This window comes from Typopeltis vanoorti, chromosome 15, assembly GCF_054136105.1.
Source record: "Typopeltis vanoorti isolate ZY-2024b chromosome 15, IOZ_Tvanoo_1.0, whole genome shotgun sequence".
NCBI lineage: Eukaryota > Metazoa > Arthropoda > Arachnida > Uropygi > Thelyphonidae > Typopeltis > Typopeltis vanoorti.
The window spans coordinates 42,244,005-42,269,309 of NC_143563.1; the positions used below are offsets into that span (position 1 = coordinate 42,244,005).

The following is a 25,305-nucleotide window of genomic DNA, read 5'->3' on the forward strand; positions in this document are numbered from 1 at the left end:
TTGCTGGCCTGGTTGGCCGAGCAGTTAGTATAGCTGTTCTCCAGCCAAAAGGCTGTGGGTTCGAATCCTGCTATTGGCGTGGATGTTTGTGATTGTCTGTGGAAATACTAGTGGTGGTGATGGGCAGTAGATGGCGTTGGTGTAGGTGCGGTTTGATTGTAGTTGGTGGAGATAGAGAGATGTAGAGTAGGTATCCTCCCTCAATGAGTCTTTGTACTCCCCGGAGGCATTGCATAATAATAATAATAATAATAATTAATACATTGGTTCACAAGTCCTCATGGGAAGATTAACTAAGAAGAATATCCATATTTGAAAAACAAAACTTCAGGAATCAAAATATTACTCAGAAATATGATCATATTCTCCATAAAAGGATTTCTAGTATGCCTAAACTATCTACTGTAAATTGGTTATTAATTTCTCAAGTTCTTTGAATTTATGTACTTTCAAGGGCACATGCATTTGTTATCAACCCTAAAAATTTTCCTAATTTTAACTTTGGGAAAATTTCACAACACTGAATGGAACATTAGTCACTTTGTTGCTGAAACTGAGTTCAGAGATGACAGGGATTTTCTTCTTAGAAAGATAACTACATTTCAGTTGTCTTTCAGAAATAAAAGAATATCTTTGAATGACAACTGAAATGCAGTAATGTCTAAAGCTGAAGTAATCTTCAAGATTGTGGTGCTTGGTCATCACTAGGGATTCACCAACATTCAGCTTAACAAACTCATTCAAAAATTAATTGTTGTAAAACTAAGGACATGCCATGCAGTAACTACTGTGATCTTGGCTTATGGAAATGTCATAAACAGATTGTCCAAGGTCAGTAGTTAATTCTTTTCGTAATCTAACTTACAGAATTGCAAAAATCTTGTAATCTACATAACAACAAATATGTCCTTTTACAATAATAAATTTAGTTTAATCCTTTATCCAAGTGTAAGCAAACAAAGTTTGTGCCTGAAGTATCTTCAGGACTGAGGCAACTCGTGGTAAAGGTGGACCAAGCTCTCATCAATCCTTGTCTCGGTATCTCCCATAATGCAAAGCACATCTCCTTGTGGACTTGTATAATGCTATGCATTAAGGGAAGGGCCACTACCCAGACTGTATAGGTAAATATGACTTCTCCATTGCTCTGCCTTAGTATCACCACTTCTGGATCTGGCTCCCACCGACGAGACCTTAATAAAGGTTGAAACCGTTCTGGATAGTGGCCCTTCCCTTAATGCGTAGCATTATACATGTCCACAAGGAGATGTGCTTTGCATAATGGGAGATACTGAGACAAGGAATGATAAGAGCTTGGTCCACCTTTACTACGAGTTGCCTCAGTCCTGAAGATACTTCAGGCGCAAACTTTGTTTGCTTACACTTGGATAAAGGATTAAACTAAATTTATTATAGTCTAACCAAGTGAAAAAAAAAACTTTCAACATGCCCTTTTACAGACCACTCAAGATCATATGTTAACAATATCCTAAATATTTAATAATTATTTTTAAAAATGTTTAAAACTATAATCCTTCTGATACCTTGGTAAGTTTAATATTACCTCTCTTTTTTGTGAACATAGTTCTATCAGAACTGAATATTTTTTATCCCATGACTTTCATGAAGATGTTTTTAGAGTTAGAGTTATGTTAAAGTTATTTTAGTTCATCATTACTTTACTTAGAAGAGTAAACTCTATAAACAAATTGAAGCAACTGTTATGGACATTATCTGAATCATTTGGAAGAAGAAATATTTATCCATCCATTTTGTACCAGCTATGTTGATGATATTTTTGCCATTTGGAGATATATAGATCTAAACTGATATGAGGCCACCACACTGTTACTTATTGGAGACTTCAAAATGTTCCATGTTTGCTCTCTGGAGCAAGATTTCTAGATCATTAAAAGGAATTACAAGGATTATTATCTTTCCTAGATAATGTGAAATCATATGCTTCTATATTATGCAAAAATCTGTCACTATTAGAAACATTTGTGAGAGTGTATATCATGTTGTGATAAATGATTTGTGTAAATTGATTAGATTAATGATCCTATGCAGGCATCAGTATATTTCTCTTCCTCTCTCTCTTTTTTTGTCTGTTTGGGAATGGAGTGAGGTTTCTCAGAGAAATTTCTGTTACTTCCATAATTTATTAACTTAGACCTAATTGAAATCTCTGTAAAAAGTGTTGTAAGCTCAACACCATTTTTGTTTATATGATTCTTGGATTATGTACATATTTATTTGTTTTATCATCCATTTTAAAATATTTTAGTAGGCGTGTGTCTGTTGCTCTATTGAATGTAAGTTTATCTATAGCTTGAAGAGGATGATGATAGGCTTCAACAGCTCATTAGTTTACAGGAGATAGTAGAGGATGAAGACGAAGAAACTGCTGCTGTTAAGTATTGAAGTCTTATTTTTCACAAATTCTATTACAAAATTCAAAAAATTATGTTTTGATTTTGACTTATTTTTGTAATAAATGATTTGATGATTAATTAAAAATATTATTAAAAAATTAAAGCATTTCATAACTAATTCTGCCTCGCTTTTCATATAGCTAAAAATGTGCAAGGAGATTCTTTTTAATTTCACTGTTGTGGGGAAAAAAAAAAAATTAATGACCAGAATGGAAAGATATCTTTAGATTTTTATTGTAGTGCCCAAAATTGTAATTATAAATAAATAATGATATCTGTGGAAAGTTTACGGTATTGAGATGACATTTTAAGGTAAATAGCGAGTTTAATAATAAAAAAAAATAAACAGTTATAACCCTACAAGTTTCATAAGTCATCAGACTTACATTGTCAGGAATACTAGCAAAACTTTTTACATCCACCAAACCTTCACATCATTCCATGAAAAAAAACCAAGTGTTTATGAGATTCATTGCTCTTGTAGCATTTGTTATGTAGGCCAGACAGGAAGATCTGCATATCTGAACACGTAAAAGACGTTGAAAAAAGAAGACAGCATAAATCAGGCTTGGCATCCCGCACAATTACAACAGGCCATCAAGTAGTTAGGTAACAAACAGAAATGCCTTATATTGATCATAATTGTTTCACAAGAAAGTTCAAGGAAGCCTTCCAAATACTTAGGATCCCCCACATAATGTAACAAAAATCAAGGCTTAATCTTACACTAAGTTTAGTCTGCTTTCATTAAAAATCTAACTGCTACAGATCTAGAATATACCACATGCAATGCCACAGAACATGACAGCAACAGCTAGCAGTGTTACAACATGCATACAATAATGAATTTAATGTTTTTATTCTGGTTACTTATGTGTATGTATCAGTTGTGCAGTTCTAATAACATCTAATATGTGTAATTAATTGTTTCTAGTCTTTTGTTGTGTATAACGTTTTGCTAGTATCTCTGACGATCTAAGTCTGATGACTGATGAAACTTGTAGGGTTATAATTGTTTATTTTTTATTTAACTCGTTATTTATCTTAAAATGTGGTCTCAATACCGGTTCCCACAGAAACGTGTTTTCCAATAATGCTGTCATGATGTTGTGGCAGTTGCTCACTAACAAGCATGATTCTCTTCTGAACAGATGCTGATCACATTCAGCAGTTATACATCCTCTGGTTGGCATTGATGGTTAAGGAGCATTTGTCCATGTAATCTGATGATTTTTTTTATTCTTTTCTTCACAGTCTCTCTGTAGTATGTTGTATGGCATCAGAATACTAAGATCCTATAGGCACTGCCTTTCTCCTTGAAAGGCAGTGCTTACCATACCATTAATTCATACGAAATGAACCTTCAAAGTTCGTTTGGTATGAATGATGCCCTTCGATTGTAAAGATCTGAATTTGAATCTCATCTAAGAAGTGAAGAACCTTTATGAGGGCTTTCAGCTGAAGTTGAGTTAACTAGTTTCATATGGAGAGGACAAATTTTTCATTCCAAAAAAAACAGGTTCACTTTAACATTAACTGATTAGAGCCAAATCTTGTCAGCTGTGTATAGTCAGTTGCATTTCTACATATTTGCCCTCCTCTGATACTTGGGTCTTCTTTCAATAAGCGTGTTTAGGAAAGCAGGTATATGGCATTGACCAAACAAGAAAGTTGATAATACAAGAACGGTAACGTAATAATGTATACATACATAAGGAATAATTTAATTTTTATTCTGTTTATTATAAAGGAGTTCATTATTTTATTTTATTAATATATAATGCCAGATATGACAATGAGGAATCCATGTTCAGAGCAATGACAGTTAACTGTAAGATTAGGCTATGTATTGCACACAGCTGTGACTTTATTAATTTAGAGATTGCTTTGTTGATTAAAATGATTTGTATTTTCTCAACTCTCTGGAGATCCAACAAGTTGAGTAAAGCTATGAAATCCAGTGTTCAGCTAAAAGAGTGTTCAGTTGAACTGGCTATTCCTTTGACCAGGCTATATAATTTAAGCCTCAAAACAAGGAAGATTCTGCAGGAGTGAAAAGAATGTATGGTAATTCCATTGCACAAGGATAGTGCAAAGACATCAATGCTGAACTATCAACCAATTAGTATTTCAGGGGTGATGGTGAAGATTTTGGAAAAGGTGGTTAGAGCTCACATTCAGAAATGGGTTGGTAGAGAATCTCTACTTTGCAATGAACAGCATGGGTCTAAGGAAAGATCATGTTTTAGCAACCTTGCTCACATTCTACAATAATGTTACCAATTGAGCTAGACAAGGGGAACAGATACACCATTATACTTTGGATTTTGCTAAGGCTCTTGACAGAATACAGCATGGAAGACTATTGGAGAATTGGAAAATATGGGATTAGATTATAAAATATTATCTAAAATATTATCGTGGATAAGAGGATGGCTGATGGACATTGTATACAGGAGTATACAAGGACTGATCCTTGTGGTGTACCACAAGGATCAGTCCTTGGTCCACTGTTATTCAATCTGTACATTAATGATATTGGGAAGGATTTGACAAGTAACATACAGCTATTTGCTGATATGCAAAGATAGGTAGGGTAATCAGGAATGCAGCTGATATGCAGTACTTGCAGAATGATTTGAATAAGCTGCAATTGTAGGATTGGGAAAATGGATGTCAGTAAATGTAAAGTTATGCGCTTTGGTGTGATTAGATATCTAATGTTGTATTATAATGGTGGGATTATGCTAGAGGAAACTGATCAGGCTAGGGATCTTGTAGTGTTAGTAGATAGGAAGTTGAAGTTCAGGGACCACGTAGCAGAGATAGCAAATACAACTCAAAAGATAATTGCAATCTGAAATGAACTTTGGCATGTGAAGATAAGAATTTCATTTTGCCTCTTTGCAAGGCCTTGATAAGACCTCACTTGGACTATTGGGCACAAGTCTGGTTTCCATTGTGATTCTGATACAGTGGAGAGAGAGAGAGAGTGCAAAGGAGAGTGTTAAAAATTATATCAGGATTGTTGAATACTGATTACAAAGACAGGTCAAGAACTTGTAGACTACAGACACTAGCAAACAGGAGAAAGAGGGGGTGATATAATTGAGGCTTACAAGCTTCTGAAAGGTTCAATACAGGATATCAATTGATGGAATTTTTCATTTTATGGAGGATGGGGAAAGGAAAAGATGGCATCCTTGTCAGCTGAGAATGAATGCTGCCAGGAAGGAAATGGTGAGATTTAGATTTTATTCTGATAGAGTGGGGTGTGGTTGGAATCGATTGCCATTGGTTGTTGTGTGTGCAGTGTAAATGAATTCAAGAATGAGTATGACAGCTGGTGTGTAGCCTCCCTCGATGAGTCCCTGACTCCCTGGAGTCTCTCTTAATAATAATAATAATAATAATAAGGCTTATGTTTTTTACAGATTTTGAAACTATCCCAAAGAAAATTTATAGCATTTAGATGTAAGAGTGAAAGGTATTCCAAATGAAAATAGTAGAATATCCATGTTAATGCTATAGGGGAAAGTTGACAATAAAATGTACTGTGAGTGGTATGGTATTACATTCTTATATACTAATTTATGAAGCTTGAAGAATAAGTTGATATGATTTAAATTCTTAACCAGGAAAATTAAAATTGACTAGAAAAGTTGCGTATTGTTGAGTTTTTTGAATCTGCACTTAGAAATGATATTTTTGATGTTGAAATGCATAATGGTAATTATATTGTTGTCAGAAGAGACTAAATAGGTTTAAGAGGAGGGCACATATTATTGCCTATTAGGAAGATGTAGGTTCTGAAGCTGCTAATAAATTCTCTTCCTGTTTGTTAAAGAGAATTTATGCCATAAAAATGTGCATTTCATGATACTATAGCACATAATAAGTTGGAGTCTATAGTTGTCAGTGGAAGCATGCTGCTGAGTAGAAAGTAAAGTATCATTAATGGTAGAATTTATTGTCATGGTTATTTGACTATTTTCTGTGGAATTAGTTATGAACTATGAAGCTTGAGGAATAAGTTAATGTGATTTAAATTATTAACCAGAAAAATTAAAAATTAACTAGAAAAATTGCATATTGTTGAGTTTTTTTGAGTCTTCACTTAGAAATGATATTTTTGATATTGAAGTGCATAATGGTTATTATAATGTTGTCAGAAGAGACTAAATAGGTAAAAGAGGAAGGTACATATTATTGCTTAAGGAAGATTTAGGTTCCGAAGCTGCTAATAAATTCTCTTCCTGTTTGTTAAGAGAATTTGTGCCATTTCATGATACTATGGCACATATTAAGTTGGAGTCTGTATAGTTGTGGGTGCAAGTGTGTTAATATAGTAGAAAGTAAAGTATCATTAATGAGAGATTTGTGATAGTGATTATTTGACTTTGAAAGGGATTAAGGAGAGAAATGATAATTAGAAAACATTAAGGGTAGAATTTAAAAAAAAATTACTTCAAGGGTAAGAGAATTAAGAAGTATTACTGTTGACTCTCACTGTAACAAACACCATTACAAAAAACTGGTCACTGTACTATACGAAACTACTGAAAAGTCACGAATGAAGTCACTTAGACATAAGACTATGCTAAAGGAAATTCACTGTAGCAAACTTGTTAAAACATAACAAGCCCTTCTATGGTCCTTACAAGTTGACTACGGTGAGAGTCAACCATAACTAGGAAATATTGGTTAATGGATGTTATGGGTAACAGTTAAGTGCGGTTTCCTGCATAATTTGATGTTTAAGTTTATCCCCAATAGTAAATTTCTTAAGGAATCTGGAATCAGCTGGATGAATAATTAAGTTCCCAATGAAGTGCAATATAAGACTATGGAAAAAAGTATTGTTCAGATAAATTACTTATTCTAGAAGTAATAACTAGTATTGACTAGATGGTTAATTAAATATTATAAAGCAAAACTTGAATTACAGCTAGCTAGGAATGTGAAGATTAATCTGAACTTTTATGGATAGGTAAAAAAATAAGGTATGGTTAGTAGAAGTGAATCAAGCATAACTAATCCCCAACTCCCCAGAACAATTTTGAATGATCCAGCTGTGACTTGCAAGAAGAATATAATAAGAATTTTACAAACAAACATTTTAACACTAAACATTTAAAAAAAGAAATACTGATTGAAAAATAATAAATATTATTATTTATTATTATTATTGTTCCGGGAAACTCCAAGGAGTCGACAGACTCATCGAGGGAGGCCCTAACATCATGTCAAGAACAACTATTCAACATTCACACAGTATCTATCATACCTTGCCTTGAACTCATTTTCACAGTCGTAGCACCCACAACAGACTCTGGAAGCTTATTCCACTCATTTACCACTCTCCAAGTAAAGAACCTAGCTCTAACACCCTTGTCAACCACGCTCTTGCCCAGCTTCCATGCATGGCCCCTAGTCCTCCCACCACCAGTCATATTTTCAAAAATATCTTCTGGATCAATCTTATAAAAACCCTTCAGTAATTTGAATGTCTCAATCATATCACCCCTCCTTCGCCTATCGTCCAATTTCTGCAACCCACAAATCTTCAACCTATTCTCATAAGGTTCATTCCACAGACCTGCTATCATCTTGGTCACTCGTCTCTGGACCCTCTCCACTTCCTCCCCATCACGAAGAAACCCTGGTGCCCATAGCTGGGCACAGAAGTCCAGATGGGGTCTTATCAAGGCTCGATACAGAGGAACAACAACTTGTTCGTCTCTGCATGTTAAAGTATTTTTCAGAAGCCAAGTGATTTGGTGAGCTGTTTTAGTTACTTTTGCAATGTGCCCCCTAAACTTTAACTCCCTATCCACCAACACTCCCAAATCCCTGGCCTCATCAATCTCCTGGAGTATGATTCCACCAATGCGATATACTGCTGCTATTCTTTTCACCCCAAAGTGCATAACCTTACACTTTGCCACATTAAATTGACATCCATTTTTCCTAGCCCAATCCTCCAAACTATCCAAATCATCCTGTAAAATTTTGACATCTTGTGCACTCACAATTGCTCTACCCAACTTTGCATCATCAGCAAACAAGTGAACACTTCCTCTCAGATTCTTTCCAATATCATTGATGAACAAATTGAAAAGCAGTGGTCCAAGAACAGAGCCCTGTGGCACTCCACTAGTCACAAGACGTCTTTTAGACTCCACTCCTGAATAAACCACTCTTTGATATCTCTCCTTCAACCACCCTCTTATCCATCTCACCAACCCTATATCTATACCCATCTGCTCCAGTTTACTGATTAGGGTTCCATGTGGTATCCTATCAAAGGCCTTGGCAAGGTCCAGTAGTATCACTGTAAACCCATTACCCCTATCCAGTTCAGCCGTCACTGTGTTATAAAACGTGAGCAAGTTACTGAGGCATGATCTACCCTTCACAAAACCATGTTGTCCCCCATACAATATCCCATTTTCATCTATCCAATCCTGTATTCTTTTCTTGACTAATTTCTCTAAGACCTTGACAATGATTCCTGATATGCTAATCGGTCGGTAATTTACAACAGCAGTCCTGGAACCACCTTTATGCAGTGGAACTATTTTCCCCTCTTTCCACCCGCTCGGGACTAACCCAGACCCGAGACTCAAATTAAACAAAATGGTCAAGGGTGCTGACAATTCTTTAGCTGCTTCTCGTACAACACGAGCTGGTATACCATCCAATCCCACAGATGTATTGACATTGAGGTTATGCAATAGACTACTCACCTCCACTTCATTAACCACAATTCCCGTATAATCTACTGGTTTATTCGTTTCTGCAATGTCACCACCTGGATGATATACTTTTGCAAAGTGCTCACTCAGTAACTCAACTATCTCAACTGATTCAGTTACCTCCCTACCATCAGCATTCTTTAAAATCAATCTGTCAATATTTCTCATTAATAATACAAGAACAAAAGGAAATTATTGGTATCCTAAATCCTTTGACAATTTGGTAATATTGAAAGCAGGAATATATTTCTCCTTTGGTAGTAAGCAGATATACACCCTCTGTCCAAAAAGAAACCAAACTTTTGATAGAAAATAAAACACAGGCCAATTATAATTATTCAAATAATTTATTTCAATCAATATAATCTCCCTCAGCTTTGATACAGCATTTGGCATGGTAAATTAATTTGGTAAATGAGTTGGTTATATTGGTTTTTGGGATACTGTTGAGGGTTGTGGTTACTGCCACTTGAACGTTTCAGTGGTGTCGTATCACTTTCCTTTCATCAGCAAATAAAGTCGGGGGAAGAGAAAGAAGTCACAAGGTGCTAAATCAGGTGAATATGGCGAGTGATCCAACACACAAACTTGGTTTTTTCTCAAAAACTGTCTTACAATGTTCAAACGATGAGATGGTGCATTGTCGTGCAAAAGTGACCAGCTGCCTGTATCGCGACATTCATGCCATGCGTGACGAATTCTTGCTATCAATCACTTCAAAACTTCGAGATAAAACTCATCATTGACTGTTTGGCCAGGTAGAACGAATTCTTTGCGGATAATGCCCTTGGAATCGTAGAAACAAATCAGCATTGTCTTTATTTTTGACTTCTCCAAGCGACTTTTTTTCAGATGCCCCTCTTCTGGTGGTCTCCACTCAGCACCTCATCACTCTGGAGCTTTGTTTCAGGCTCATACTCAAAACCCCATGTTTTGGCAACAGTAACGATCGTTTCAAGGAAGTTTGAGTCCTTGTGAGCAGTTTTAATGCGGTCCTTGCAGTGTTCACTTCGATACCTTTTTTTTGGTCGTCGGTCAACTTGTGGAGAACAAATCGTGAATTCAATTTATGAAGGCCCAAACTCTCGGTCAAAATGTTGTGCACGGTTGATTTTGGAATACCCAATTCATCTTCAGTGAATCTCATGGACAATTTCGGGTTTTCTTTGATGAACTCACTCACTTTTTGGATGTTAACTTCGCTCATTCCAGTTTTTGGACGGCCCGGCTTTTTGTCGTCCTCAAGTGTCTCTCAATCACTTTCAAATTGCTTAAATCACTCATAAACTTGAGTATGGGATAAGTATTCATCACCGTATATGCTTTTTGAAACATTTGATGTGTTTCAGTAAAACGTTTACCAAATTTAACACAAAAGTCAATCGCAGCTCTCTGTTTGAAACTCATTTTCTGACTGTTCGTCAAAACATGCTGTCACTCTTAGCACTATGACTCGGCTTCTAATGAAACAAATGTCATAAACAGTTGACACAACACTAATGAAGGTTGCCGCTTTCGACAACAAAAAGATACAACAGGTGGTGCTACTAGTTTCTTCTATTTTCGAAAAGTTCGGTTTCTTTATGGACAGAGGATGTATATTAGGGTTAATCATCCTATATTAGATCATCTTCATTGAATCACTGAAATAAGGAATAGTACTTTGAACTGGAAATTTGCTCTGGTTATTTCACATCATAAGGGTAATTCATGACATGAATGAAACATTGAATCTTATTAAGTTATAGAAGTGTAATGGAAAAATTAATTCAGAATTATCTATAGAGTATTCTTAATATGGATCACTTATTGAGCAGAGTGCAGTATGGTTTTGGTAAGGAGTGATTAGTTACAAAATGAATTGCTGCTGTTTGGGATGAAACGGGAAGTAGACGATGGAAATGACTGTGATATGATTTATTTGGATTTTCGTAAAACCTTTGATGACATTCCACATAAGAACCTCCTTATTAAAATGTACCAAATAGACATTGATGATCACCTATTGAGATGAATAGGAAATCAATTGACAGAGAAAAGACAGAAAATGGTGTTTAGAAAGGAATCTTCAAAGAGCTAAGTAGTTAAAGAAGCAAGGTACCCACCCTTTATTGTTTAATATTTTCATAAATGATTCAAAATTAAGAGTAAACTTTCTCTCTCTTTGTTGATGATGTGAAGTTGGGGCAGTGCTTGTTTGAATGACCTCTGTTCTTTTTTAAAATCCTATGCAATTACAGTATCTGTGATTTGATAAAAAAAGTAGTATTAGATGAATGAAAGTTGAATGGATAGGCTTTAGAAACATTAATAAATACAAGGATTTGAGTATTTTTTGTTGATTGGAAATCATATTGGTAGGACATCAAGTAAAGCTCAGCAGATTATAGGTGTAATTAAAAGGTACTTAATTTTCTTTTTTTTTTAAAAAAAAATGACTTCACACATGAAAGGTCGCAAGACTTATAATACAGAAGTGTCATGTATGGGCAGCTAATTAAGGAGAAAGAAGTAATCTATGAGGGTTGTTTGAAAAGTTTGATAAATTTCCAATAGACGGCAACACAATTCATTCTTACCAGTGTCAGTACATATCATCTTTTTCATGACCCCTGGCAAAACTTTAGCCAGTGAGTGTGTTTTATTTGGATAAATTAGTTTAAACGTGGTCATAAGTTCATCGAAGATGAAGCATGCTCCGGACACCTGACCGAGGTCACTACGGAGGAAATGATTGACAAAATCCAAGGTATTTTTATGGATGATGGAAGACTGCCGAGTGAGATTGCTGAGATTGTAGGCATCTCAACTAAACTGGTGTATAATATCCTGTACAAAAATTGCACATGAAAAAGCTGTGTACGTGATGGGTGCTTCGATTGTTGACTGTCGATCAAAAATGCATGCAAAAAGACATTTCAACACATTTGGCGATGTTTAATTGCTATTTGCAGGAATTTTTGCATCAATTTGTGACTTTAGACAAAGATTGGATCCACCACTACACACACCTGAGCCCAACCAGAAGTCAAAAGTGGACAATGCCCAGTGAAAGAACACTGAAAAAAGCAAAGACTGTTTTGTCAGCTGGGAAGGTGATGCCCACTGTTTTTTGGGATTCCCAAGGAATTATTATGATAGACTATTTGGGAAAGGGTAAGACAATAACAGGAGTCTATTATGCATCATTGTTGGACTGTTTAAAAGGAGAAATGAAGAAAAAAGCCAAGATTGGCAGACGAAACAGTACTCTTTCATCAAAGCAATGTACCATCCCACACATCGGCTGTCACAATGGCAAAATTGCATGAATTGAGGTTCGAATTCGTTCCACATCCACCATATTCTCCGGACTTGGCCCCATGTGACTTCTTGTTCCCAAACTTAAAAATTTGGCTCGGTGGGAAAAAATTTTCTTCGAATGAGGATGTCATCAAGGCTGTCAATGACTATTTTGCATAATTTGACAAATCCTGCTTTTTTAGATGGGATGAAAAAATTGGAAACTCGCTGGACCAAATGTGTAGACCTCAATGGAGACTATGTTGAGAAATAAAGGTGATTTTTTCCAAAAACACGTTTTGGAAAAAATCACCTTTTTAACGTTTAACTTATTTTTTTTACCAAACTTTTCAAACAACCCTCGTACTAATAATATGTTTCCTAAAAAAAAAAAGATGGGGATTGTGCACTTTAGGAAAAACAACATGGAGTAGATTGTTCCAAAGAAAGAGGTGGGTGGAATGCAGGAAGATAATGAGAAGTCTTTCAGTATATTTGGAGATGGAGTAAGAGAAAGGAAGTTATAATATCATTATACAAGTTTTGTTGGATCAGTATCAGATTTTGACCAATGGTGAGCTGCAGCAAGTTCATGCAAACCAGTTGTTAAATCTTGAAGCAATTTTAGAACCAGTTGTGAAAGATTTTTACCAGTGGTGGCTTGTACATAAGCACTGCGACACTGCAGCACCCCTAAGGAAAAAACAAAAAAATTAAATTTTGTTTGTGTTTATAAATAATAACAGTGCTTACAACATTATATGAATGCAATACAACATTTTAAAGGTTACGGCTTATGTTTCGACATTGAATAAGTTAATAATTGGAATTGTTCGATTAACGTTTAGATGAGGGCTGTCCAAAACACTGTCCGTGGTGCGATTTTGTGCAGCCTGCCTGTGGGTTTTGATTTTCACAAGCGAAAAAATAAAATAACAATTAGAATTGATTGCATATTACATATTTTAATTCTATCACTAATCGATAATCTCAATGTTGGGAATTTTATTTAATGTTTTTACATCAGTATATTACCCATGTTTTTCAAATGTGTCAAAGAAGCGTTATTATACTGTTTTGTTCCAGTGATCATGCTCCAGGCATTAATGCCTGGAGCATGGAACATGAGCACACGATTCGTGTTGTTCATTTGTTCAGCTGTCGAAGTTGTGTCGCCGCTGTTCACCAAATTACTAGATACACATTGTGATGTGGCCCTTGGATAAATTGCAGCCCTTGGATTACTTAAGGTTGGACAGTCCTGCTTTAGATTACGAAACAAATGCACTGCAATCTAACGCAGTGTTGGAATTATCACGTTCAGCTAGTAGTGTCTAGACTTGCCGATATTTATTTGCACTTGTCACTGCACGTAACAAGCAAATCTGACACTGCTCAATGAGCAGTGTCGCTACAGATAAATTGTATGCTTGCGTACTTTATTTCTGTGAGATACGAAACTTTTATTATTGATGTGTGTTCGTGGTGAGGGTGAAATATTTTTGGTTAATCTTATTTTATTCTTTTAAAATAACATAAATTATTTACTTATTTTAGATACAAGGCTGAATTATGATGAGTGTCACTGATGAAAATATGAAAAGCATTATATTTTCTCAATTATTGTTACATTAAAAAAGAAATAGAAATAAAAATAAAAAAAAAGGTTGTCCGACTCCAGATGTTATTATTAGTCAGGAAGGAATAAGTAAAAATAAAAAATACACCGGGTCTTTAACAGTGAGGGGTATCAAAAAATAAAGCGATTTTTTTAATATGTAAATTTACTTATTAATAAATTGGTTACTGATTAGGAAAAAATGATTTATTTTTCTTGTATGCAGCACCCCCACTTAAAATTTTCACTGGCTGCCACTGATTTTTACAAAAACAAAATATGTTATAAAGTGATCTGAATCTTATTAAATGTGTTATACAAAATAAAACTTCGTGTGTAAGGGAACATGAAATTCTTAAAATTAAAAATCATTTTCTGCAACGAATGAGTCAAGATTTATGTTGACATGCACGTGTGCATCATATTGTTGTTGAGACTTGCATTGAAGTTCATTCCAGACATGAGATGAATGGCAGTGCCCACCCACCATGTCAGGGTGTGGAGACACCATTGGGAAAATTTTGTAAAATAGTTTTTTTAACATATTATCTGATGATAATATGTTAATTGATACAAGATAAAAGATACAAGATGAGACGGAGAGCTGTAGAGCAGGTGCCCTCCCTCGATGAGTCTTTGGACTCCCTGGAGGGCTAGACTTATTATTATTATTATTATTACATTGTTATGTAATAATAATAATAATAATATGGAGGACAAAAATGTCCTCTATTTTTTCTCATATGCTTGGAATGTAGTTTGCTGCAGATGTTGCCAGCCTGGTTAGCATACCTGTTCTCCAACCAACAGGCCAGGTTTGAATCCTGCCATGAGCATGGATTTTTGTGATTGTCTTTAGGTGGGAGATGAATGTCATTGCAGTGTGAGACCACTGCCTTGCTTAGTGGAGGTGTCTGAAGTGGCTTAAAAAAGTTCCATGTTTGGTCTCTAGAGCAGGGTTTTTGGACTATATAAAAATAAATGAAAAACACAAAAAATATATAAAATTGATTTAAAAAAAAATATTCCTAGCCTGCCCACAGTACAGAATGTACTATATTGAAAGTTTTTCCACTTCGTTATGCTATAAATTAAAAATGCCAAGAAATTATATTCTTGGTTTGATCATGTATCCACGTGTAAGCAAACAAAGTTTGTTTGCTTACTTAAACTTGGATAATTGCACAGGGACTTGGACTTGTACACTAAGCTGAGACCTAAATTTTGATTGTAATGACAAAGAAAGAGAGGGAGAATGGATAGCATGGTAGGATGGCCCTAGGACTGCAGTATTTGAATAGGAAATTTGGTTGAGAAATCAGCTCGAGCTGTTGATTTGAACTTATGTTTTAAGACTTACTTGAATAACCATCAGCCAAGTGGACAGGAATAAAGGGGATGTATTCTTGGCAGTGGAAATGTATTCCAGGATGACAGACACAATAGGCAAGTGGAGTGGCAGAACATTGCTAATAATGGTAGTTAAAGTAATCCAGCCAGAGTAGAAATCTCAAATAGTGATGAAAGCAATGGGTTTTTGGTGTGAGATAGAGATTAATATAAACCAAAGGACTGCTAAATGACTGGGAACTACACAGAAAAGATACAAGGATGACTATCATTATGAGTGATTTTAGCTATGGGGATTTAGATTGGAGAGAGAGAGAAGCAAGGATATAAGAGGAGGAAAAGAGAATTTTTAGTTACTGAGGGCTAACTGCTTATTTGCTTATAATAGACTGCAGTGAAAGAAAGGACTCAAGATACAAGATTTTTTTTTATAAGCCTACATATTCGTCACTGTTGGGTAAAGACCTCTCCCATTATGGGAGGTTTTTGGGTCTACTTCGCCCATGGCGACCCAATCCATCTTGGGAGAGTGTTTATACACTTGTATGAATGAGTGTATGAAGGTGAAAGACAATCACAAACATCCATGGCATGGCAGGATTGGAACCTGCAGCCTTTTGTTTGGCTGGAGAGTGAATATGCTAACCACTCGGCCAACCAGACTAGGCCAGCATATGCGAGATTGGGGGGGAAAAAAAAGAAATGAACAGCCTATATTTTTACTCACTGCAGGGTGAAGGCCTCTCCCATTGCAGGAGGTTTTGGGTGTACTACTCCCATGGGACCCAGTCCATATTGGGACTGGGTCACAAACATCCATGCCTATGCTGGATTCGAACCCACAGTCTCTTGGCTGGAGAGTAGATACACTAACCACTAGACCAACCAGGCCAGCATGCAAGATTATTGGATTTAAAATATCATCTGAGAATGTCTCTATAAATAAGGTTACTATTATGACAGAAAGAGAAAGAGAATTTTTATTCAGTGAGGGATTTTGGTTTAAGCAGACTGCAGTTGGGGGGTTTTTGGTTTAAGCAGACTTGAGGTGTAAGAATATTGGATCGAATAATATCATCCGAGAATCTACCTGTAAATGAGGTGACTGTTATGCCTCAAGTTAGTGATGGGGACCATACAATTTTGATTTCTGAACTAACAATTATTTGTGAGCTAAGACATTAATTCATAACCAATAGGATGGTAGCTTGAAGATAAGAGATACAGCTTGATTTGAGCAGTTTGTTTCTATGGGCAAATGATAATAAGCATCAATTAACTGTTGTAAGGTTATGTATTTTGGAATGATAGCTGATGGCATTGTAGGTTGTTGATTGTTGTTGATTTTATGCTCACATATAGACCCACACTTCACTGTGCAAGGCATTTGAAACCGAAAATCCTATGGAATAGGTTGTTTAATCCTTATACCAGGAGTGTCTTATGTCTGTAGATGTGTGTGTTCACAGGAGCCCGTTTGCCTGTTCTGGGTGAAAAATAAACCCTACTTCTGTACGAGACTGGCTAAATTCACTTTGGTCAAAAGAGCTTTGAAGAATAAGAAAGTTATTTTTCCACTTTACAAGATTTGATTAGACCACATCCGTACTACTGGATTATGGTTGTCTGGGTTCTATGATGATGATGAAATAGCTGAAAAGATTCAGTACTGGTAAGCAAAATGTATCTGGCTTTTGGAATATTGTATGTGTTGACAGGCTGAAGGAATGTGATTTTCAAAGTTTGAGAAATAGAAGGAGGAGATACAATTGAAATATACAGAATCTGAAAGATCTTACAAGTGACATTTTGCAGCCATAACTGGTGGAGAGAGAACTTGAGATCATCTCTTGAAGTTGAGTATTAGTGTGGTTAGTAAGCATGTACGATGACCACAAGTTTTTCTGATGACTTGTAGTGAGTGTGTGGAATGAGTTACCATTATTTGTTATGAATGTATCTGTACATTATTTGTTATGAATGTATGTGTTCAAGGATGGATTTGATAAGTATGTAGGCAGTGAGTGACAAAAGATTTCCCTTTTTCAGTGAATCCTGAACTGTGTGTATAATACTAATAACAGTAATGTGGAGGTAATATAGTAGTTTTTTTTTATTATTATTTTATTTATTTAAGAGAACACACACACAGTATAGGCATAAAACATTAGTTCCATCCAGTAGAGGAAATAGCCAGCCAGTGGAAAACTTGGTGATAAATCCCCAAATGGAGAAACTTAACCATTGAAGAATGAGATAACAGATGCAAACTACACTTTTTTGTTTTGGTTTATAGTACCATTACTGTGATTTTATGTATATCTACCACTTTTTTTTTAACTTAATTCTATAGAAAACTCTAAGAGAAGTAGGATTCAGTTCTGCTGAGAATTTACAGTCTTCAATCACTAACTTGAACTGGGTAATTCAGAAAACTAGAAATGCCATTGCATGTCTCCAGGGTGTCGACACTGATATGCAGGTATGTTTTTGTTAATGAACATTTAGAGTATGATATGGATGTCACTGCAATTTAGATTTTGAAGCTAAACTGTTATAATTCATTTAGATTGTATTTTTATTGTTATTATTACTAGCCCTTTGGGTGCTGAGAAGGGAAAAAAAATAACAAATATAAATTGACAATAATGAATGTAGATATATATTGACAATAATGAATAGACAATAATAAATTTAGTTTAATCCTTTATCCAAGTGTAAGCAAACAAAGTTTGTGTCTGAAGTATCTTCAGGACTGAGGCAACTCATGGTAAAGGTGGACCAAGCTCTCATCACCACTTGTCCCAGTATCTCCCATAATGCAAAGCACATCTCCTTGCAGACAATGTATAATGCTATACATTATACATGTCCGCAAGGAAGGGTCGCTACCCTTCCCTTAATGCATAGCATTATACATTGTCCGCAAGAAGATGTGCTTTGCATTATGGGAGATACTGAGACAAGGAGTGATGAGAGCTTGGTCCACCTTTACCACGAGTTGCCTGAGTCCTGAAGATACTTCAGGTGCAAACTTTGTTTGCTTACACTTGGATAAAGGATTAAACTAAATTTATTATATTACACTTTGTTTAAAAATTCCTTTTAGAATTTTTAGTTATTGAAAAGTTAATTATAGAATACACCTACACTTATCTGCAACTGTATGGTGACAAGATATAAAAGGAAAAAAGAAAAGAAAGAAAATGTGATCTAAATTTGATTATAAAAAAAACTGCCCTCCCCCCCAGACTTTCATGGCCTGTGCTACAACAGCAGTAGCAGCTTCATTCACTTGTTGTGAAGTGGTTGGTTTGTGACCTCTGCCAGATCTAATTCCCAACAATCTCATTTCTTCAAAACAACTAATCATTCTTCGCATAGCACGTGGAAATAGTGCACGTCGTAGACATTTGTTCAGATGATGAAATTTTCAAAGTGGAGCAAGAGCATTGCAGTTGCTCCACTAGGTAGTACTTGCTTTATGAGCAAAGCACATTGGCTCAAGGTTAGTGCCATCACTGCAGATGGTATTAGCAACCAGAATGAAGGGAAAAATTGCATGTCCATATTTTTTTTAAACCATCCTGGCACCTGATGAGTTATGTGATATGCAGATTCCATGCATTTAATGTTTACAATGCCCCCTGGTGATGAATTTTGGAATTACTTCTTTTTTTTTTTTACCCAGATTCCTGCAAGGCTTTGCAGCATTTGGATCACTGGATGGCACTCCAGAAGGCCTTAAACAGGGATACTTTAATTTTGACCACCCTATATTTCCCATACACAAGTAGTGAGAGTGTTACACCTTATAAAATTAATAAGATGTTACACTTTTTCACTACTTGTATATGGGAAATACATATATGACTTCTGCATCACTTCAGCCCTGGTATCTTCCCTGGGTCTGGCTCCACAGATGAGACTGTTGAAACTAGTCTCAGTAGTTGCCCTTCCCATAATGTATAATGTTATACACACTCAAAAGGATGTGTTTTTTTGCATTGTGGGATACTAAGATGATTTATATGAAGTTATTGGCTTCTATATACAAGTAACCTAGTTGTGAAAATACTCCACATGCAAACTTTGTTTGCTTACACTGGGGTAAAGGATTAAACAAGAATATAATATCTTGGCAGCTTTAATTTATAACCAACTATAAAATTTTCCATGACCCAGATAATTATCATTTTTGTTTATGAAATATTGAACCAATTATAGGGTTTGTTATCATTTTAATTTGTATATAGTTGAAGTTCCATATGCATAAAAAGTTCAGTGTGTGATGTAATATTTTGTGTAGTAAACATATATGCTTTACTTTTTTTCTCTCTCTTTGGATGGATGAACTGCAGCTTAGATATTGACATTTATTCATTACAGGTTTAGCAGTATGATTTACAACACCAAAGGAACAAAATAAATAAGAATTTACAGAATTTATTTATTTATCTGCTCATATTTTGCTATTTTTCTAACTACTGTCTTTAGAGCACGGCTAATTTGTAATAGTATATAAACATTTATAATCAATTATTAGTGGGAAAAGGTAAAATTATAATGGACAAAAGAAAAGAATCAGTTATAATTTTGTCTCCATAGTGTTTCCATGTCTCCATGTTTATACAGATTAAGCTTTATACAGATGTGTTTGGAGATATTTTCATTACTGCTGACTCTAAAACAGTCTCTCCAACTTAACAACTTCTGTGTACTGCTTTGATTTTCTTTCATGTAGTCATGTGCAAAGGAGTATCTAAAACATGGTCTACCACTTCTGACGTGATATAATGATAATAGCAAACGTATTTCTTATGTTTTTCGAGGCCGATATTAACAGATCTTTCTGTCTATTCATAGTGAGCCAGTTTGCAAGGTACCTCATAACTCCTGGATGTGATAGGGGATGGAGTTTGTTCTTACCTGAATAAATAACAGTTGTAAATATTTTCCGGTGTGTGTGGTGTGGTGTGGTGTGTTGGGTTTTCATAAATAGAAAAAGATTAATCATTTGAAAGATGTGTATATTCAGGAAGGGCGGACAGTTATTTGACTCTCCTTTTATCCAACAATAGAAGGTGCCAAAATTAGGACTAGTTCTTTCTTTATTTCATTATAATTTTACATCGTTTCCACTAATAACTGATTATTAGTGCTTGTGCATAATAACAAACTAGTTGTGTTCTGAAGATACTAATTTAAAAAAATTTAGTGAAATATTAGCAGCTACATAAATAAATTCTTATGTATTTCATTCCTTTGAAAGTGTGAATTATACTGCCAAACCTCTAATGAATCAATGAGCTCTGTTGATTATGGTGTTTATTTACTAGGTATTAAACTGTATTCAGATGAGAATCTGGCATTTGGAAATTGATTAAAAAATATTTTTTTATCATGATGTGTCATTTCATTATTCATGGGGAAAGAATGCCTCAGTTAGAAGATGTTTTCTTCCATTAATAACACAGTGAACATGTTTTTGTTGACTAAAGTCTCATCTTCAATCTTAATATTAAATATTAATATTAAGAATGCAATAATAAATGCAAACTGTTGGTGATAACACACTTGCATACATATATGCATATGAGGCATGTTCAAAAAAAAGACTGAACTTTTTAAATAGCGAGCCAACCGACACAGAGAGTGTGCTGCAGCTCCTGAGTGCATGTAGTAGCAGGTTTTGACAACCAACTACCATTTGTCCAGTTCTCGTTCTGCTATGAGTATTAGTCATCGAGTTACATCAGCTGAATATGTCACTAGTTACATGTCACTTTGTCATTGACAAGTGACAGTGAAAGAGCTTGAAGAACCGTGCGTGTGTGAGTGAGTGAAATTTTGCTGCAGGAGATGAGACGTGGGTTTATGGCTATGATATTGAAACAAAGATGCAATCAAAGATCAAGGTGATGTTGGTTGTGTTTTTTGATTGGAAACGCGTTGTCCATTATCAGATATCAGTTGTGTCTCATCCACCCTATTCTCCAGACTTAGCCCTAGCAGACTTTTTCCTGTTTTCCAAACTTAAAACCACTTGAAAAGATGTCGTTTCTAAACTGAGGAGATTCATGAAAATTCGAAAGAAAACTGCATGCCATCAGAAAGTGCGTTCCAGGAAGCATTCCAACGATGGAAAACATGTTGGTAACAGTGTATCGCCAGTAGAGGGGGGACTACTTTGAAGGGGACAGTGCTTAAAATTTTGTAAAATGAGCAATAAAGGCTTTTCTAAAGTTTTTTTTTTTTTTTTTTTTTTTTTTTTTTTTTTTTGAACATGCCTTTTATATATTAATCCAATACCCAAGAGGTTGCACAACCTATATAGCATATCATTACTCTGTATGGGTATTAGTACTGATATGCCCAATGTCGTGTGTGTCATACATTATTTGTGTCTCACAATTCTGTCATCATTGCCAGCACAGGCAATGGGAAAACAATATAAGCCAATGAACATTGAATCCAGTATACCTAGCAAGTGCACAGTAACTTTTCTAAAAAAAAAAAAAAAAACATTCATTTTAGGTGAGTAATATTGAATATATTACTCACTCACTTAATAAGTAACTTTTAAAATTTTGATATAATAGTTGTAATTAAAGATTACTAGATAATTATCATCTTTATTTTCTGTATATATTTATTGATAGATATCAGTTTTTGTTTTTTTTTCCCTTTACTTGCTAGGCAGGTTATGAATTAAAGAGAATACTTGATGAACTTGAAGTGGAAAGGTTTCCCGACTGTGAAAGTTGGATTTCTGCTATTAAACAGAAGTGTAAAGTAAGTAAAGAAATAAATTTGATCTAAAATATGAGACATAAATGGTTAACTTAGTTGGCTAACTTATAAAAGTAAGTATTAAATATCGAGAAATGTGTTGCAATCGCATTCCTTGCTATTAAGTTTTTCCTTAATTGTTTAATTAAAGCAAGTTTAGTTGAATGCAAAGGTTGGTCGATTGGTAGAGCCTCTGCTACTAATGGCTCAGCAAAAAGTTAAGCAAGTTTGAGCGCAGTTAGTAGTTGGAAGGGGATCAATCATTCTATGCTGTTGGCACACTCTCTCTCGATGAGTCTTTGGACTCCCTGGAGGTGTCACATAATAATAATAACATCTGTATGCAGAAAAATATGATAGGACTAACTATAGCAGTCTAAAATGACTGCTATAATTAAGGTATTCTGCTAATTCTTTGAACAATTTGCATAATAATCTGCCATATTTGCATTTCTTCCACCTGTATAGTGATAATTCAAAAAATTGTGCATTATCATTACTTCTGTTAATTATACGTATTCCAACTATTGCAGTCGTTAAGAATTTTGGGATTGTAAAACAATTTTTTCATAAGAACCTGCCCAAATGCTATATTTAAAATTTTAGAATTTGAAAATGGGAAAGACAAGTAGTTTTTATCTTTCTATATGAATACTTCAGTTGAAGGCATAAGTTTATGGTTGGACAGCATCTCATTGAGAAGAAAGGATGAGATTTGGGTTTTTCTTAGGAAAGAGAAAATTTTAGTGTAAAGGTTGATACAGGAAAGAGGAACAGGTAGGGAAAGATGTGCTAAAAAAAAATTTATAATATATCTCCACCATGTGGCCAAATAGAGCACATGTTGTCTACTTAGTGTGACCACATAGCGGGTTTGAGAAGGGCAGTATTTTCAAAATATTCCATGAAAAAAATTGGTCTGTGTATTGGGGGGGGGGGATATATTTGTGCCTTCAGTCTGCTTTTGCAGGTTTTTCCCTGCCATCATGTGAAATAGGCAGAGTTCATTGTAAGACTGAAAAGGCTGCTATGTCATATGGGAAAATGAGTCTGAAGTATTTCTTTTAGGGATATATTAGTGAAAAGGGAGGCTGAGTCGAAAACTAGTCATAATATCAGTTAATATCAGTATCTTTGAGTATCACATCTGACAAACAAGATAGCACAAAATTTTTAATGTTGGAAGAGGTATAGCCTGTGATGAGAGAGAGCTTTCAGACTAAGTGTTTGGCCACTTTATAAGTTGCAGAACAATACTGCCTCTTATGATTCTCAAGGGTGTATTCTGCTTGTGTATTTTAGGTAATTTTAAATGCACAAACAGAACTCTGAATTTGTTAAAACATTGCAATAGTTATTCAGCACCGCTTTACAGCTACAAAGCCATAAAACTTTTTTTTTTTCCTATTCATTCACTCCTTTTACCACTTTCCTTTGGAACATTCTCTTCTCTTGTGTATTTAGTAAAGAGTATAATCTGCAGGTCATCAAATCCAGAGTTAACAAATCTCTTCTTTTTTTTCTCAGCTTTCTGCCTACTCGTGATACTAGCTGATACAAGTTGAACAGCCTCTTATGTGTGGAATTACCATAAACAAAAATCACAGATACAGAATTTTGCCCATATGGCACTAGTATGCTGTAGATCCTATAGCTTTTCAATGTAGGATTGATATTTTAAAAAAAATCTCTTCAGGATAAAAAGAAAAAAAAAATTCTCTGTTTCAGTCATGGATATTGTAAATTTATTGTAAATTAAGATTTTACTTTTCTTTCTCCCGCAAACCATATATTAACAAAATTCTGATGTGTGTTCGGTATGAATAAAAAATATTGCGGCTGTTTATTTTTGAGGTACGATGAAATATTATCTTTATCAGTTATACACTACATTTTTTCTTTAAATATTTTGTTTTTATTCCATTGTATCTCACTATCCAAAAGAAAAAATAAAATAAAATTTCAATTGATTTAGGAGCTAAGTCAGAAGAAAGATGAAAATCAAGCAATTGCTTCTGGAGATCGAGAAAGAGGTTTTCCAGTAGCTCTTGATCTATCAAGAAGTAAGTTGGCTCTTCTCATCTGTTTCTGTAGTTAAAATTTCTTATATATATATAAAAGGTAATCATTAATATTTTCTAAACTAATTTCAACCAGATATTCCCTAGTCACCTCCTATAACATTTCCATGTCTATTAAAAAACTTAGTTAATCTATAAAACTTACCTTTTCTTTCACCTCAGTTTTAGAATATTGGATGCTAGAAAAATTCTTGCAGTTCCACACCCATACTATATCTAAAATCCTGTATAAGAAATTGTGCACTCGTTTTTCATCCAGTCTTTTCTGTCTTGGGGTCTTCTAGTCCATCTTGTCCCGATGTGTCTTAGTTAATTGGGACAAGAACATTTGGCCCAATTAAGCCAAGTTTCATGTTAATAGCTAAAAAGATATAAAAAGATAAGACATTTCACTGAGTAACAAATAATTTATTCATATTAATTATCATAGCAAAATATGTACATATTTAAATTTCCCTCATTGTCAGTAGCAACAGAGATGATGACATGTTGTTCTTAAAGTCCTTCACTCTAATTCTATTTAAAAATCATCATAACTCAGCTTCTTAGCTAGCTCTTGACTTCGTTTTTAACACTGGACCACTGATTTAGGGTGTCCTCAACATTAGGATCCTTACCTTCATGCTTCAATTTTTGGGATGTTCCCTGTTTTCCATTTATTTAATTTTATAAATTAAAATTGAAATGAAAAATCTCTACACTTTTCTGATTAGGCATTGGCTCAGCATGAAAGATAAGTGCTTGCAACTGATGCTAGTTAGACTCTGTTCCCTAGGGAATATGCTATTATAACCTGAGTGGGTGAGAGTCATTCACATTTTGTTCCACATGCATTTTGGGAATGCATGTGGAACAAAACTAATGAGTCATTTTACAAGCTGTAGTTTGGCCCAGTATACCTTTGTTCTCCTTGTGCCAATACTCCTTAAACCACCAACCATTTATAAGTGATTACCTGAGAGGGATAATCTTGAATGCTGCAATCTCCT

At 34.9% G+C, this 25,305-nt stretch overlaps 1 protein-coding gene across 3 annotated transcripts in view; it reads left to right on the forward strand.

Moving 5' to 3' along the window:
• Arp5 (Actin-related protein 5) overlaps positions 1–25,305 on the forward strand; it is a 172,185-nt gene that overhangs the window by 95,490 nt on the left and 51,390 nt on the right. For all 3 annotated transcript variants that reach the window (XM_090404574.1, XM_090404575.1, XM_090404576.1), the window contains exons 10-13: positions 2,332–2,412; positions 17,797–17,925; positions 22,143–22,238; positions 24,211–24,298. In XM_090404574.1, coding sequence (XP_090260700.1) covers positions 2,332–2,412; positions 17,797–17,925; positions 22,143–22,238; positions 24,211–24,298 — 394 coding nt within the window. The remainder of the gene's footprint in view (positions 1–2,331; positions 2,413–17,796; positions 17,926–22,142; positions 22,239–24,210; positions 24,299–25,305) is intronic.